This window comes from Carcharodon carcharias, chromosome 11 (genome assembly GCF_017639515.1).
Source record: "Carcharodon carcharias isolate sCarCar2 chromosome 11, sCarCar2.pri, whole genome shotgun sequence".
Lineage (NCBI taxonomy): Eukaryota > Metazoa > Chordata > Chondrichthyes > Lamniformes > Lamnidae > Carcharodon > Carcharodon carcharias.
Window position 1 is genome coordinate 37,666,917 of NC_054477.1, and position 17,632 is coordinate 37,684,548.

Below are 17,632 nucleotides of genomic sequence, written 5' to 3' on the forward strand. Positions count from 1 at the left end.
CCTGGTGTGGGTACAATAGTAAGCATTCATCTTGGGATTGAACATGACTGGAGGAATGAGCAGAGGTCACACACAGCAAGACAAACTGCTGGAAGTGGGAGGGGGAAGAGGGGAGAAGGGCTGTCTGCAATTCCCCTACCTGAGCCTCAGTGATGACTATGATTAGCTGTCGCTGCTTCACTGAAATCTGCTGCTGCAGCCACAAGACCAACACCAGAGCATGGTAAGGATCGCATTGTCCATCGCTATGAAGGTAACTGTGGTTATGAACTTTTCTACATCTGGCTCCTTCTAAGCAAGAGCTGGTGATATTAGCAACATTTCACAATTTGGCATCCTCTGGAAAGGAGACCAGTGAGGTTCTCTGTTCAAAAAGGGATAACTTCATTTAATTGCCTCTTTCCAAAAGGAAGTGGATCAAGTGAGCATGAGGCTCTGCCTGGATTGCAGGTGCTCGATGTCCATGACTGGATGCACATTGCCTTGGAGACACCCCAAATCAACTCTGCCCTGTTTTGGAACCAAGAGGGATTACACTCCCTCAATGTCCAGCTGGTGTGTAACCATCGGCAATGCATCATGCAGGCCAATGCCCAAGTATTTTGGCAACAGTCCTGATGCCTTCATTCTGCAGCAGCTTGCAGTGCCAGCTGGTTTCCAGCCACTACTGCGAACTAAAGGCTGCATACTGGACCACAAGGGCTAGCCACTTGTAACTCAACTCATGACTCTGGTTTGGAACCCACACACACGTGAGCGTGCAATGAGATCCTGCTGCCATGAGCAATGTTATAGAATAGACCATTGGTGTACTGAAGCAACAATCCTGTTGCCTGGACTACTCTGGACCAGCCTGTACAGATTAGGTGTCAAGATTATTGGTGGTCTGCTGTAAGCTGCACCATCTTACCATTATGAGGGGACAGCCCTTGTTATTGGTTATATAGCAAACAGCTGAAGAAAATGAGGAGGTGATTGAAGATGAGGAAGAGGAAGGGAAGCTCCTCTTTCTGCCTGGGCTTGATGTGAAAAATGAATTCAAATGTGGTAGAAGCCCTGCTGAAAATAGTAGCCTAGTGGTTATGTTAGTGGACTAGTGATCCAAGTTCAAATCCCATCAGCATCAGTCGGGAAATTTAAATTCAGTTAATTAATAAATCTGGAGTAAAAAGCTAGTATCAGTAATGATGGCCATGAAACTACTGGATTGTAAATAAAAATGTCCATTAGGGAAAGACACCTGCTGTCCTGCCTATCATGCCAGACTCACTGCAATGATGGCTGAAGTAATGGTTCATGGCTATCTGGTCCTGCTGACTTCTCAGTGTGTGTCTGGAGGGCTTTCTGGGAGTGCAGACCACTCCTCCTTCTTCGCACTTTCAAAGACCTTGGTACATGCTCTCCCCCATGGTTAGCCATTATTGAACAACACTATTCTGAATGACCTTAGCACCTCCAGCATCACTCTTCCCTTTAGGAGATAGAGGCTGATTTTAAAATACTGCTACCAAGTCACAATATTGGGTACCCTGTTGAAAGGTGCAGTCAATGAACTGTGTGGTTAGCACTGGCTGCAGGCAGCAATCATAATAATGAGCAGATATCATGAAGATAGCACGCTCCTTGCACTACTTTGAACAGGTGTGACAAAATCACACATCACCACCCCAGTACCCACTTTTGGGAACTATCCAGTCTCGCTCCTATTGACTTGCTGTGGATCGGTCCCTCATCCAAGTGCCTACCTTTGATATATGAGCTTTTCCAGCCAATGTTGTTGAGTATTAATCCTGAAGACCATCACTACCTTTTGTTATCTGCTTTTCAGGGGTGGTAATTGCTGGGATAGAGATGAGAAGCAAACGCTTGGTTGGCTGTCCCCTCTCCTAGCCCATGAGCGCTCTGATCAATTATTGCATCCCCGCCATTTTTAAAATTTGTCCATGCAAGCACTGTTAGAAAGGCCAACATTTATTGTTTATCCCTAATGCCCTTGAAAAGGTGATGGTGAGCTACCTTCTTGAACCACTGCAGTCTACATAGTGTAGGTACACCCACAGTGCTGTTAGGGAGTTGTTCCAGAATGTTGACTCAGTGACAAGTGAAGGAACGGTGATGTATTTCAAAGTCAGGATGGTGTGTGACTTGTGAAGAACTTGTAGGTCGTGGTGGTCTGCTGACCTTATTCTTCTAGCTGCTAGATATTGTGGATTTGGAAAGTGCTGTTGAAGGAGCCTTGGTGAATTGTTGCATCCTGTAGATGGTGTACACTGTTATCACTATGCACCCCTGTAGTGGAGGGAGTGAAGATTTAAAGTAATGGGTGGGATGCCAATCAAGCCAGCTACTTTGTCCTGGATGGCCTTGAGCTTTGAGTGCTGTTGGTGCTGCACTCATCCTGGCAAGTGGAGATTATTCCATCACACTCCTGACTTGTACCTTATAGATGCCTGTCAAGCTTTGGGAAATCAGGAGGTCAGTTACTTGCCTCAGAATTCCCAGCCTCTGACCTGCTCTTGTAGCCACAGTGATTATGTTCATTCATTTGAAATGTGTAGATTATATAATATCACAATTTTCAGTCTAACTTTAATTGTCAGTGAATTAAAAAGAAGAATTGGGATAAGATGGAATTTTAAAATGACTACGTGGCCATGGAAATCAAAGGACTTTTGAACGGCACACTGCATTTTCTGGCCCTGCCCCCACCATGTTGGGGCCATACAATTCCACCCACTAAGTCTGTCCAAATCTTCTTGAAGGCACTTTGCATCTTCCTCACAACACACATTCCCAACTAGCTTTGTGCCATCTGCAAACTTGGAAAAATTACATTTGGTCCCCACATCCAAATCATTGATGTATATTGTAAACAATATGTAAACAGCTAGGGCCCAAGTCCACTGATCCTTGCAGTACCCCACTAGTCACAGCCTACCAATGTGAGAATGGCCTGTTTATTCCTACTGTGTGTTAGCCAATCCCTAATCCATGCCAGTATATTACCTGCTATCCCAAGTGCTTTAATTTTGCTAACTAACCTCCTGTGTGGGACTTTATCAAAAGCCTTCCGAAGATCCAAGTTTATTACATTCACCAGCTCCCCTTTATCAATTCTGTTCGTAATATCCTCAAAAACCCCCAACAGTTTTGTCAACATGATTTCCCTTTCATAAATCCATGTTGCCTCTGCCCAATCATATCATCACATCCTTTATAATAGATTCTAGCATTTTTCCTACTATTGATGTAAGGCTAAAAGGACTGTTTATAATATTCCTCTGTCAGCAGAGTCTTAAAAATGTGGAGCTAAGGTTGAAATGTTTGAAAACTGAGCTAAAAAACCCACCAATTTCAAAAAACTGACAGAATATATTTTTTTTACCTTTGCAGGTTGTTACAGTGAACTGTGCTAAAGTACTTTATGCAAACCAGATTGCAACCAATGGCATTGTGCATGTCATTGACCGAGTTATCACGGCAGTTGGTAACACTATAGCGGATGTCGTTGAAGGAACTGATGAGCTTTCATCTTTCAGGGTAAATTGATGTATAGCCCATAATCCACATTAAGCATCATCACAACAAAATAAAGTGTTCCTGATCTCTGATTGTCAGCACATTAAATATTGACAATTATTGAATTTGTCAATACTGACTAAATATTTAATTTAAGGGGTTATGAACATACAAAAATATTTTAGCACTGAGGTTTAAATATTTCTTTATTAAATGCGTGATATTCTCCCTGGAAAACCTGAGTGACTGAGCTAAAATGTGGCATTGTGAATGAACACATTGGAGGCGATTTTTGTCTCCCATACCAATTCTGGGCAGTAGAGGAATGAAAATCAGACAGAAATCATATTTCCATTCGATTAAGGTCCTGCTTAATTTTTGGGTTGGGCCTGTGTGGGTGTTTGAAGTCCCCAACCAAAGCAGATGGGAGCTTAATTAATGTATTCAGAGGGCAAGCGAAAGGGCTGCATACTGTTTACAGGCCCAAGGCCTGTTGCTCACTAATTCTCCAGCATGCCAGTGAAACTTGACAGGCCAAGAAATTAGGAGAAATTGCGGGTTGCAGGACCTGGTCCATATCAAGGTAAGTGCAGTTGGCTTTTTAAAGACCCTTTTTTGGTATCTTTCTTTGTTTCTCGCACTTAGAATTCCATGTGCCAGGTTCAGCTATTTATTTATTTATTCTCTCCTGTGACTTCAGAAGGACTGTCACCAGACATTGTTTGAGTTAATGAAGGGAGCCAGTTGGGGGATGCCAGGCAGGTTGATGTGCTGCCCACAACCACATTCCAACATTTTGCAGAGAGACGTAGCAAACCTCATTTTTGCAGCTGTTGCTGGTAAAGCCTCCTCTTCCCAAAGATAGCTGTGCCAGCAGACCTTGCTGTGGCATCACAATGAGATGCAGAGTCCTCTCTAACTCTATGCAGGAACATTCTTTAGAAGTTACCAGTCACAGCATGCCATTGTTTACATGGTATTGCATGAAAGAATGTGTATTCAGTCAAAATTAGCATTCTGTCACCATCAGGTAAAAGGCTGCGTGTGCGGGATCATAAAGACAGCAGGCCTCCCTCAAACTCTGTGGTGACTCTACTGATCTTCAACTATCTCTATATCAGGAAACCAGTGGAACCCCCTGGAAGTGGTATTGATCTAGTTATGCTGGCTATCTACTATTTCAGAGAGTTTCCTCAATGCCTTGTAAAGGGTCAAACTCGTGCCTTACCCTTGCCAAGCAAATACCTGCCATGGGCAGTGATTTCCTTTAATTGCAACTTTCCACCATCAATCCTCAGTGAGAGCATGGCATTGTTGAAAGAGTGGAGGTATTACAGCCTCATATGTGGTGAATTGGGCAGCATCGCTGGTGTTCAAGCCAGGCAAGCACCTTTGACCTTAAAAGAATCTTCTTTTAAAAATTATGCAAATCATCATTTTTACTAAGGGAGCTGAGGAGAATGTTTCTAGGTTTGTATGATTCCCAGGCTGTGCAACCATGTTGGTTACAGGGGCAAGTGTAATTCGCTTACTAGATCATTGTAAGCATCAATCACCATCTCCAAATTTTGTTGGGGTGTGATCTCAGCAGATTCATCAGGGTTATGCCTTATACTAACTACTGTGCTAATCTTGTTGAAGTTTATGGCATAAGTGGGTATGTACCTCAATACCATTGGGCAGGTAGCTCCCTAATCCCAAGGCTTCACAAAGCCAGAGTTACTGTGGGCATTGAGCAGGAGGCATTACAGTGTGTCCCATCTGCCCTATGGTATTGAGGTACATACTGTCTTTTCCATAAGCTTCAGCAAGGTTAGTACAGGACCATAAAGCATAACCCTGGTGGATCCGCTGAGATCACACCCCAACAAAATTTGGAGCCGGTGATATTGATGTTTACAATGACCAATAAGTGAATTACAATTGTCCCTGTAACCAACATGGTTGCACAGCATGGGAATCATACATTGCTGATGATGGAAAAAGCATAAATGGACCATTGTGTTAACATATCATCTAAATACCAGTAAGATCATATACCATACTATTATCACTTATAAACCCATATACCTATATTTCCTTACTGGCTGAATTTCAACTGACAATTAGGTGACTATGAAAAATGCGTCTCGCCTTTTAATGGGCAAACATCACTTTTAATAAATCAGCCTCATTGCCAAATTAGTGCGAACTCTCGGCATTGCAAATGTCTGATTGGGAGGTTGCCTATTGTAGAATGGATTTAAAGATTTTACAGCACTTTAAAGAGATAGACTTCATAGTTTGTGGCTTTCCAAAGTTTGTTACACATCCTAATATCCAGGGTAATGGCTTGTCATTCAAATTTCCTTTTTTGTTCAATTTACATAGATTTGTAAGAGAAAACTAATCAGAAAATATATACTGTATAATGTAATGGTATTATGTAATTAAAAATGGGACTATTTAACTGTAGACCAGAGACCATTTAGCCATATGTTTTTATTAACAAGCCTGAAGGCTGCTTACCTTATGGAAAATTCTGGTGATTTTTTGCACAATTCTAGTATCTCTACTTATTTTTATTTCATAGCTGCATTTTAACTTGAATAAATGTCCATTTGTGGGATCCTAAAATATCAAGAATTGTAATTTAGTGGATGCTACCTAATGTGCTTTCCCACTAGGCTGCTGCAACTGCCTCAGGGCTGTTTGAAACCCTTGGCAACGATGGACATTACACAATCTTTGCTCCTACCAATGAAGCCTTTGACAAACTTTCTCGAGATGTTCTGGAACGCATTCTAAGTGACCCTGTGGCACTGAAAGGTACTTTGTTAAATAATATGTAGTGCAGTAAATGACTCAGCAAAGTCAATTACCTGTAGCTCAAAGCAAACATTTGGATGACCCCTTTTTGTCAGATGCTACATGTGCATTCCATGAATTGCTTTGTTTTGCGACAGTATTTGCGTTTCAGATATGTTAAAATGGTTTACTGGCTTAGTAGGCACAAGGTCATAGATCCTGATTTTGTGCAAAAGTGTAAAGTCAGATATACATTGAGGTCAATGAAACAAAATTCAGGAGGGATGTAAGATATTCACTCTATCACACAAAGATCTGTCCCAATATGCTTGCAGGCTTCAGTCTGCAAAGAGTTTTTAAAATAATATCCTGTTGGTCATAAAACGAATCCTGACGATTTGTAAACATGGCTTAAAGAATGGCAGAATAGTCCACGGGGCTGCAAGTAAACAGCTTTGTATCCACTAGTGACTTAGGAACTACGTTCAAAGCAAACCCATATTTTTCACAAGGGTTTAGCTGATCATTTTATTAAGCTTTGAATGTACAGACAGATGTATATGAATACTTAATTTTGTCTGATCATGCATTTCTGGACATCACATAAATATGGGTTTTTTAAAAATCCCAGTGGAATAAAAATCACACTTCATTCAAAGTAAAGTCAAGTTTTGTCAAGATTTCTTACACTTTACGTACCTCTCTCTGTATGCTAAGATTTTCTTCCCCAGCCTGCACTGATGACCAAGTGTGATGCAATAAGCATAGTGCCCAGTCAGTTGAAGCTCACAAAGAGACTTGGCTAAATGTTTTACTTGCTGTCTGTTGAGTTCTTACCTGCACTTGACGGCCCACCACTGGAGTGTCAGAGGTGCCGTCTTTTGGATGAGACGTTAAACCAAGGTCCTGTTTCAGGTGGGCGAAAACAATCCCATGGCACTATGTCGAAGAAGAGCAGGGGATTTATCCCCGATGTCCTGGTCAATGTTTATCTCTCAATCAATATCCCTAAAACAAATGATCTGATCATTGCTGTTTGTGAGAGCTTGCTGTGCATTTCCTACCTTTTCACATTGCTTCCATTTATATCCATCGTCTTACGCAGGTGGAAGGATGCTTTAAAAGTACTTTATTGCCTGTAAAGTGTCTTGGACATCCTGAAGTTGTGAAAAGCCCAAAAACATCGTAAAATCATAGGTCACAGCTCAGAAAGAGCCCATTTGGCCCATCATATCCATGCCCACTCTTTGCAAGAAGAACTCAGCTAGTCCCACTCCCCCACCAGATAATAACCAGATCAGATAATTATCCAATTCCCTTTTGAAAGTTATGATTGAACCTGTCTCTACCACATTCTCTCAGGTACTGCATTCCAGATCTTAACCACTCAAGCAAAAAAAGTTTATCTTCGTTTTTTTTTGGTACTTTTGCCGAACATCATAAATCCAATGTCCTCTGATTCTTGAGTCTTTCACCAATGGGATCAGTTTTTCTCTATTCTGTCCAGACCCCTCAAGATTTTGAACACCTCTCTTCTCCGAGCAGAATAGCTGTAGCTTGACTAAAGTCCCTCATCTCTGGGACCATCCTCATAAATCCTTTCTGCACCCTCTGTAAAAACCTTCATATCTTCCCTGAAGTGTGTTCCCAGAATTTGACACAATACTCCAGTCGAGGCCAAACGAGTGTTTTATAAAAGTTCAGCGTAACTTCCCTGGAAGTCTTTTTTTCTTTGGAGAGGTGGGAAGTCGTTGCTGCTGTATGAGATGCCTACAGCAGGTGAAAGGGATAGCGAGCTGGAAACATGTCGAATCCACCTCCCTCCTTCTATGTTTGTCAGCAAAGCGCTTCAAGTAAGATTTTCACAACATGATCGAGTTTAAGAACAGACTTTATTCATCCGGCTCAGGTGATCAATCCATATAGTAAAAATTGTAACATCGGGTTTGGATTACCAACATGTCTGACTCGCTCATGTTCTATTACCTGCAGACTTCATGAATTTACTGTCTCCAGACTTTTCTGAGGACAGCTTAATTACTCAAATTTTGACAGACACCCAAACTATGGTTAATTTATCCCTCTGCTTGTATTTTTTACACTCATCGCTAAACCAATACATTCATGGTTGATATTGTTCCAGTCACATATTTCCTTGCATAGGCATCCCTTGCAGATGATGAGAAGACATCTGGAGTGGAACATAATTCATCCCCCATTGCTGATAGGCAGCCCACCATTCCATCTCTCCTGTTATCCCTAGGAAATCTGTTGCTCCATGACCAGTTATACTTTTGACACTTGATAATTAACTCGATAGAAATGGCAAAATTTACCTACCAGTTTAGCCACCCTTTATTCCAATTTCATTCCATTGATTTCAATTTTCATTTTTAGTTCAGTTATATAAAGTTGTTTTCTTTTAATTTTTAGCCTTAAAACACTTCCTGCCAATCTCTTCTTGATATCGCCAATTTGGCAGCAATATTGGTCATGATTAAAAATGAGGTACATTGCATACGTTAGTGAAATGTTGATTTAATGAATGTATTATTACTTCTGTTGGCTCTGATTGAAATAGTAGATCTGCCTGATTTTAATATCCCCTTTCTACCCATCAGTCTTGCTAGAAATGCATGGAAGAGGCAGTGGTATAATGGTATTGTCACTGGACTAGTATTCCAGAGACCTGGGGTAATGCCCCAGGGACCCAGATTCAAATCCCAACATAGCAGAAAATGAAATTTGAATTCAATAAAAATCTGTAATTAAAAGTCTGATGATAACCATGAAGCCATTGTCAATTGTCATAAAAACCTGTCAGGTTCACTAATGTCCTTACCTGGTCTAGCCTACATGTGACTCCAGACCCACAGCAATGTGGTTGACTCCTAGATGCCCTCTGAACAAGGGTAAATAGGGATGGGTAATAAATTCTGACCTAGTCAGTGGTGCCCACATCTCATGAATGAGTAAAAAAAGAAGTAACAGTAAATGGATGGTTAAGATCCCATTCCCAAGATGTTTCCTCACCTGACTGGATAGCTCCCTGACTCAGTGGAGCAAGATCCTAATTTAAATGGCAGAGTTGTGTCCCACCGACACCATTTTATACAGGCCTGACTACACCCTACAGTCCCGATCCTTCCAGCAAAAGGCCATAGGAGGCCCAGGTAAGTCACATTCTTTTTTCTTCATGAAGGTCTGACATGCAAGGATATTTTGGACCTCTTTGCCTAGGACTTCCACCCTCTCCTGGTGCTGAATCAACCAATGCCAGACTATCCTGATCCCTCTCCACATTCCTGATCTTTGCTATCAAGAACCATTTCCCTATGTCTCTGACAATGCTGTGACACACCCCTCGCACTGAACAAACTTCAACTCCCACCAGTGCCTTCAGCTGGGATTCAGTATCTGATTATGTTGAATATGATCTAGTCAGTTTGTAGACATTAATCTTGTCAATTTCTTGCAGCTATGTTGAACTACCACATTCTCAACTCAGTTCAGTGTTCAGAAGCCATTATGTCTGGGTCAACCTATGCTACCTTGGAAGGAACACAAATAGAGATTGGATGTGATGGTGATAGCCTCACTGTTAATGGGCAGAAGATGGTCAATCGCAAAGACATCGTCACAAGCAATGGTGTGATTCACTTAATTGATAAAGTGCTGATTCCAGATGCAGGTAATTGATGAAAGTCTATGGGTGACAGAATTAATTAAATTACATGTACTTATTGTCTTCCTGGTCCACTTTCCAAAGAAACTGTCACATTTCTAGCTTTTGCCAAACATATTTCTTTGATCTGATTTGAAGCAAATAAAAGATCTATACCTTTCTTACACAAATCAGTGCTTATTGTATAAGGAACAAGCATGTGAGTTTGTACCAATCCAAAAATAACTTATTACCAGGAACTAATTTATGATGCAGATGATGCTGAAATTACCCTTGTTTATAAAAACACAAATATCCTTGGGCTGGGATTTTCCGGCCCCGCCAGGATGTGACACACTGCAGGGGTTGCAGCGGCCCAGCCAAAAGTACATTGACTTTCGACGGAACCAGATGATCCTGGCAGCAGTTGGGGCTGGAAAGTCCCACCCTTAGAATGGGAAGAATACCTTACCCCAAAATGAGCTTTGTACCAGTCATTAAGTACACACAATCTCACAGACACAGTGAGTTTTAGTACATAATTTTCTTTCCTGGAGGAACTGATTTGATAGACAAGGACAATCATAAAAGGCTATCACAAACAAGCCTGATTATATCCTCCCCCAACATCCACACAAGCACAATTTTCCATTTAATCTAACAGCTCCTCAACACAAGCATTCAAATTGTGGAAAATTTAAAGGTTTGAAAACAGGGCAAGTGTATTGCAAAGAATACATTTACCACAATCATTTTCAATAGAGCAATGCATTATTTTACTTGAGTGTTACACTCCAAATACCCACTACAACTACAAGAGAGCCAGTGAAACTATTATATTAGAAAGCTAATTTATTAAAAGCATTAATGTAGCCATATTTGTATAATGCTCAGTCATCCAATGGACACATTTTTACTCATTAGGAAAATTACTCATTTGAAAAATCACAATTCTTTAAATTACAACATATTAAAATAAACAGAAAAATATTTCAACTTCATATATTCACAGGGCAGAATATTGCCGTCAGCATGCAGGTGTGGGCCCCACATGCTGAAGTGTAAAATGATGCACGATGATGTTGGGCGTGTGTCCTAATGTCATGGTACGTCATTTCGATACTTCATTCGGCAGGTGCGCGCCGGAGGCAGCTGTGTGTCTGCCGAACTGTCAATGGCATATTAAGGCCATTAAGAAAGCAATTAAAGTTGTTAGCAATGCTGCCCGTCCAACCTTAAAGTTGGTGGGCAGGTGAAGAACTCAAGCGGCCTTCACATTTTTCAGGAAACCTCATCCACGGGCGGGATGAGGTTTCATGAAGGTTTCATAAAATAATTAGTTACATTTTGCAAAATTCACACACATGTCCCATCATGTGACACTGTCACATGATGGGACATGTTTAAATAATTTTTTTACTTCCTTTATTAAAAAGTTTTAATGTGAACTTAATCTCCCTGGGGCATGGAGCTGCCTCAGGGAGATCGCTGCGTTCTTTCTTGTGCATGCCTTAATTGGCACGCCCGCGTAAAATGGCAGCGCGCAGCTGATTGCAGGTGGCAAGCAGCTGTGTGCCCGCCAGCCTGCTCCCGCCCAGCCTGCCCAACACAGTTAAGATTCAGCCCACAGTATTGTATATTTAGTTTTATTGATTTTATCACTATTAATATGGGTCCCATTAATCCCCAGTATTTGTATGGAATTTCCTCTCAAAGGATTCTGTTGGGTAACTAGGTATTTAGATTTCCGTATGCTGTTATCAAACTTAGCTTGTAGCATGACTCCTGACTCCTGACTGCTGACGTGCAGTCCACAGTTTTTTTAATATGACTCGATTGTGCTGGGCGTTGTGCTGTCTTCATCTACTGACTCCCTCCACTATAAGTGTAGCTACATTCTGCTGAATGATGTACTGTCACATATCAGATCTGCATCTCTGGTGCTGATCCAAGCCACTGAGAAAGCTAGACCACCCAGTGTGCCTAAACACACTGTTGACCCAAACGTTAGATTATAGCTAATTATTAAGTTTACAAAAATGGGTTTGCTGTCAATATGACATAATGACACAATGTGAAACCATCAGCAGATCTTATTTGTGTTGGCAAAGTTGATGATGCTACCATCATAGAGAATCATTGAATCTCAGAAGTTTATAGCACAGAAAGAGGCCATTCAGCCATTTTGTTTGTACCAGCTGAAATGTAGCAATGCAGCTTAATCTCACTTTCCATTTCTTAATCTGTGCCCAAAAGTTTATGGCAATTTAATGCATATCCAAGTACTCCTTAAATGTTCTGAGAGTTTCTGCCTCCATCATCCTTTCATGCAGTGAGTTCCAGACTCTCACACCTTCCTCAACTCCCCTTCAATCCTTCTACCAATTACTTTAAATCTATGCCTGTTATTGACCTCTCTGCTAACGGAAACAGGTCCTTCCTAGGCACTACGTCTAGGCTCTGCATAATTTTATACACATCAATCGAATTTCCCCTCAGCCTCTTCTATCCCAATGGAAACAAATCCAGTCTATCCAATCTTTCTGCACAGTGAAAATTCTCCACTCTTGGCAACATCTTCACACATCTCCTCTGTACCCTCTCTAATCAGATCACATCCTTCCATGATGTGGTGACCAGAACTATATGCAGCACTCTAACTCTGATCTAACTAGTGTTTTATACAGTTTCAGCATAATTTTCCTCCTTCATTGATAAATGAAAGTATGGTGTGTACCTTCTTAACTACCTTAACTACCTGTTCTGAGATCTTCAAGGTTCTGTAGACATGCACTCCAAGGTCTCTATGCTTCTCGACACTTCTCAGTACCTTGCCATTTATTGTGTATTTCCTGTCTTGTTTGTCTTCCCCAAATGCATTATTCACACTTCTGCAGATTGAATTCTATTTGCTGCTTTTCTGTCCACCCAACCATTGATATCTTCCTGCAGTCTTCCTTCTTCGTCTTGACCAATTTTCGTATCATTTACAAACTTCATGATAATGCCCCCTATATTTATGTTTATATCATCGATAATTATCGCAAAAAGAATGGGACCTAGTACTGAGCCCCCTGAAACCCCACTGGAACAAGCTTTCCAGTCACAAGATCACCCCTTGACCATTACCCTTTGCTTTCTGCTGCTGAGCCAATTTTGGATCCAATTTGCCAATATGCCATGGATCCCATGGGCTTTTATTTTTTATGACCAGTTTGCTGTGTGGAACTTGAATCTAAGGCCTTGCTAAAATCAATATGGACTTCATCAAAGGCACCATCCTCCTTGTAACCTCCTCAAAAATATTCAATCAAGTTAGTCAAACATGACCTTCCCTTAGCAAATCTGTGCTGACTGCCTTTGATTTATCCATGTCTTTCTAAGTGATGATGAGTATTATCTCTCAGAATTTTTTCCAATAATTTTCACTGTCTGCAATTACATTGGTCTATTCATTTCACCCTTTTAAACAATAGTACAATCTTAGCAGTCCTTCAGTCCTCTGTCATCACATCTGTAGCCAGAGACGATTGGAAATTGATTATCAGAGCCTCTGGTATTTCCTGTTTTGGCTCTGGAGTCAATATTTATAGTGTCTTTTAGTGCAACATCTGCCAGTAGAATGATGTTAATGTGCCATTCACGAATTTAATCTAAGCATGTTAATCAACATTGCAAGAATATTGTGGCTTTAATTTTCAGGCCTTTGTCTCTTGAGTGCTAATAGAATTGTTTATTTCCGGAGGTCTGGAATCTGAAGTTGAATTGAATTTGAAGAGAAAGTGTATGTCTTTGGGCATGGATCATCTTAATCACATGTTTATCTTCCCACCTTCAAATAACTGCTCTGAGAGGATAAAATAGCTCTATATTGATAACAATAAAAACGAAAAGTGATATTTACTTATAGTTCTCTAAGGTAAAATGTCAATGCTTAATGAATAGACATTCATATATACCTAATAATCAGAACCCCACAGCTGGATTCATACAATTGTTTAAAGAGTTGTATTGAGCAGAATGGTTGCCTTTAATACGAGTTTAAAAAATCGGATAAATGACTGATAAACTGTACCATTACCAATACCCTTTTCTTATTGCATTTAAAGCTATGCAGGTCTTGGAGCTGGCTAATGGCAAACAGAGCACATTTTATGACTTAGTGAAGGAAACTGGAGTTTCTGCTACTCTCACTGAAGATAATGAGTACACGTTATTTGCTCCCATGAATGATGCCTTCGATGGTAAATAATTACTGTCAAATATTTCTTGCAATATGCTAATTTCTTTTGCAAAACAAGCTGACACTTTGTGGTATTATGGTACAAATGCCTAATGCTTTCAGATGTCATTTCTCTGATTGCTCATCTATAGGGACTTTAAGCTGGATATTCTAAATGGCTTAATGCCTCTTTTAGAATAGCTGATAAAGGAATTTGACCTAAGTATGTTAATCAATAGTGCAAGAATATTGTGGACTTTAATTTTCAGGTTATTGTGGCGCCTTTGTCACTTGAGTGCTAATACAATCGGTTATTTTTAAAGACAATCCTGATCAGGATAATTGTTTTAAACACTTTGGCAGGAGGAGGTGGTCCAGCCTGGGGTCCCTAAGTGTTAAGTGGCTAAGGTCTTGGTGTTTCCACCCCATCTAGGAGGGTGTCCTGCCTCTGAGAGCTGCTGGTTTAGTCAGATGACAGGCAGCTCTCCAGTCCCAGCAGCGCCACTGAGAGCGGTGGCTACTGCTGGGACTGCAACCTATCCACCAGAAAGAGCAACATGGAGGCCGGATTTAAAGGTGAGTCGGGGCTGCTTTGCCGGGGCCAGTCAGGCAGGCCCCACCCAGAAGGGAAAACAGCTTGGACCAGTAACATTATTTCCCAGGTGTTCCATTTTAGTGTATGCAAGACCAGTGTTCTTATTTCCCAGTTTTTACTGTTTTTTCATTCTGGGCAGTGAGAGGGCAGGTTGGGGGATGTGATGGTGACTGTGATCATGATGCCAGTGGGGAGGAGCAAGGGGAGGCAGTGATCACTGTTGGGGAGAACCTCTGGTGGATATAGGGTGACTGAACAAGACGAACCTCCGGTAAGGTGCTCTTAAGAGCCATTAATTGGGCACTTAAGGGCCTCGATTGACCCAAACATGAGCCACACCTATCATGCTGTTGGGAAAATACTAACGGAAGTGGGTAAGTGACAGGGACACCCTCCTCCGCCAACACCCCCTCCCCCCCCAACCCCAGCCAGCATGCATTCCGCCTGATTTTCCACTCCTCTGCCCACCAGCCCCATCCCCAGTAGGGTGTAATATTTTCACCTTTATTTCTATCTGGCAACATTGAATTATCCTTATTACACTTTAGGTCCAGTAAATTCTGACTGAAACAATTCTTTGACAAGTTTCAAATTAGACAATAGCCAATCTTCCAATTATTTAATTTAGAGTTAGTATAGAGCTGCTAGGTGGCAGCCTTTATTAATTCATAGCAGCATGCAGTGAGACAGCAAAAAGCTTCTGTGTCACTGTTTGTATCTTCTGTTGCTTGTTGATATTATCTCAGTGAATCTATATTCAAAATGACTGTATATTGTTAGTTTCTCTTTACTAGTGACAAACCTCAAAATATAACATAAATCAGAGTTCTTTGGAGCTGAAGGTCTTTTGGGTGCTTTTTTGGCAAGCATATAAAAGGCACCACGATGAGCAGCCATTAGTGCGTTTACAAGCTTCTTATTCCACTTTCTGCCCCTCATTATGGTTACAGGAGTTGCCAGTGAAATGAGTACGTCAGGGCCATGTTAATGTCCTAAGTACTGGGTTAGATATACCAACTATACTTTGGCTATGCTCTGCTTGTTTAGTGTCCCTGGGCAGAGTGGTGAGGAATGCTGGGTCGATATGTTAAAATTACACCAATTCGGACATAGTCTGCACACAGATGCTTGGAATTAATCACTATCCGCATTGTAATCTGCTTCCATTGTTAACCTATTTCTTTGTTTGAAATGCATAGTCTATGGTAAGATTAACTGAAGGAGGAGGTGTTTCCATCATCAGTACTGCTTTTAAAAATCAACCTTTAAAAAGAGTCCTGTTAACCAGGGTGATATCCTTTAGCTTCTTTTTCTGTGTTTTGATGACTTGTTCGTTAAAAAAAAGTGCGAGTGATTGATTTGAACAGTTGGAATTTGACAAGTAAAGAGGTCAAGTTAGCAGATAATGTCACCAAGGAGCCTAAGTTGATGATTGTACAGACTTACATTAATGTAGTTCACTCACTTGGAAAACCTGGTAAACAAGTTCCCAGATATCGTCCATACTTCAGCAAAAATATTTTAGTAGTCAGTGATATATGTTGAATAAACAGTAATAGGGGTGAAAGGAATAACAATTCTTTTTAAAAGTATATACATATGGCACCCCTTCCTTCAATAGGTGTCCTCATCAGACTATTCAGTTTTGAACTTATCTTTTCCTTTTCTATTTGACAGCGGACATTATGGGACTTGATCAACGATTACTGAAACTAATCCTGAAAAACCATATTCTGAAACTGAAAGTGGTCCTCAATGAGTTGTACAATGGGCAAAAGCTGGAGACATTAGGAGGAAATTTTCTGAGAGTTTTTATCTATCGCACTGTAAGTACACAAGGGCAGAATTTCCACATGTATATTCCTGGGGTAGATCCAGCGGGGGTGACAGTCTGAGATGTAGTCCCCATGATTTTCCATTATGATTTCCCAATACACATGTCCTGGAAGGAAAGTCGTCTCCCAAGACTGTCAAATTAAAAATAATCAGCTCTCAACCTATTCATTTAAATTAGTTTTATTTCCCTTCTGTTTTAAGTACTGTTTTTAATATAAAACCATATAAGGGTAATTTAGAAGGGGCACTGAATTTGGAAAATTGAAGTTTGGTAACTCCATATTGTTCAAACAAATTGGGCCGAACCTTGGGGAGGCAACAGTGGTATTGGCCACTGGCTGGAGATCCAGCAAGACTCACGCATTGCCTCATTTGAGAAGACCCGCCATATCTTGTGCAAATCAGGCATTTAACAGGCCAGCAGCAGGACTTCCCCTGGGATCAAGGACCCAGCAGGCAGAAGTCTTGCCTACCGAGTGCTGCTGGCCAAATAGAGGCCAGCAGCTCTTCTGTACTCAGCAGTGCCACCGTGGAAGGGGTGGCTGCTGTTAGTACTACACCCACCTGAAGCTTCAGGTGGAGGAGGGGTCCAGGCGCAGGTAGGAGGGGGTTGTGGGATAGCGGGTGGGCAGGGGGGGGCGCAGAGCGAGCAGGATGAGAGAGGTCAGCAGCAAGGACAGGAAAGTGGCTCTCAGCAGGCCTGCCTACCCAATGCTGGGTCCCTATAGGGACTCAGGGAGATTAGCTTAAGCTTTAAACTTAGAAAAAATAAAAAAAATAAAATTATTCAGACTTGTCCCCTCATGTGACAGTGTCCGTGGATGAGGTTTCATGAAAAATGCGAAAGCTGCCTGGGCTCTTCACCTGCCCGCCAACCTTAAGGTTGGACGGGCAGCTTTCTCAATGGGGTTAAGTAGTTTATTAATGGTCTTAACATGCCTTTGACAGTTCGGCGGGCGCACTGCTGACTCTGGTGCATGGTCGCCAAGCGAAAGATCGGGTTGACGCA

The 17,632-nt window shown here is 41.3% G+C and overlaps 1 protein-coding gene across 4 annotated transcripts in view; it reads left to right on the forward strand.

Annotated features, from left to right (window-relative positions):
• The window catches only part of LOC121284020 (periostin-like), a 101,595-nt gene that overhangs the window by 42,278 nt on the left and 41,685 nt on the right, over positions 1 to 17,632 (forward strand). For all 4 annotated transcript variants that reach the window (XM_041198945.1, XM_041198947.1, XM_041198946.1 and 1 more), the window contains exons 6-10: positions 3,394 to 3,540; positions 6,186 to 6,327; positions 9,785 to 9,997; positions 14,080 to 14,214; positions 16,465 to 16,613. In XM_041198945.1, the coding sequence (XP_041054879.1) occupies positions 3,394 to 3,540; positions 6,186 to 6,327; positions 9,785 to 9,997; positions 14,080 to 14,214; positions 16,465 to 16,613 (786 nt within the window). The remainder of the gene's footprint in view (positions 1 to 3,393; positions 3,541 to 6,185; positions 6,328 to 9,784; positions 9,998 to 14,079; positions 14,215 to 16,464; positions 16,614 to 17,632) is intronic.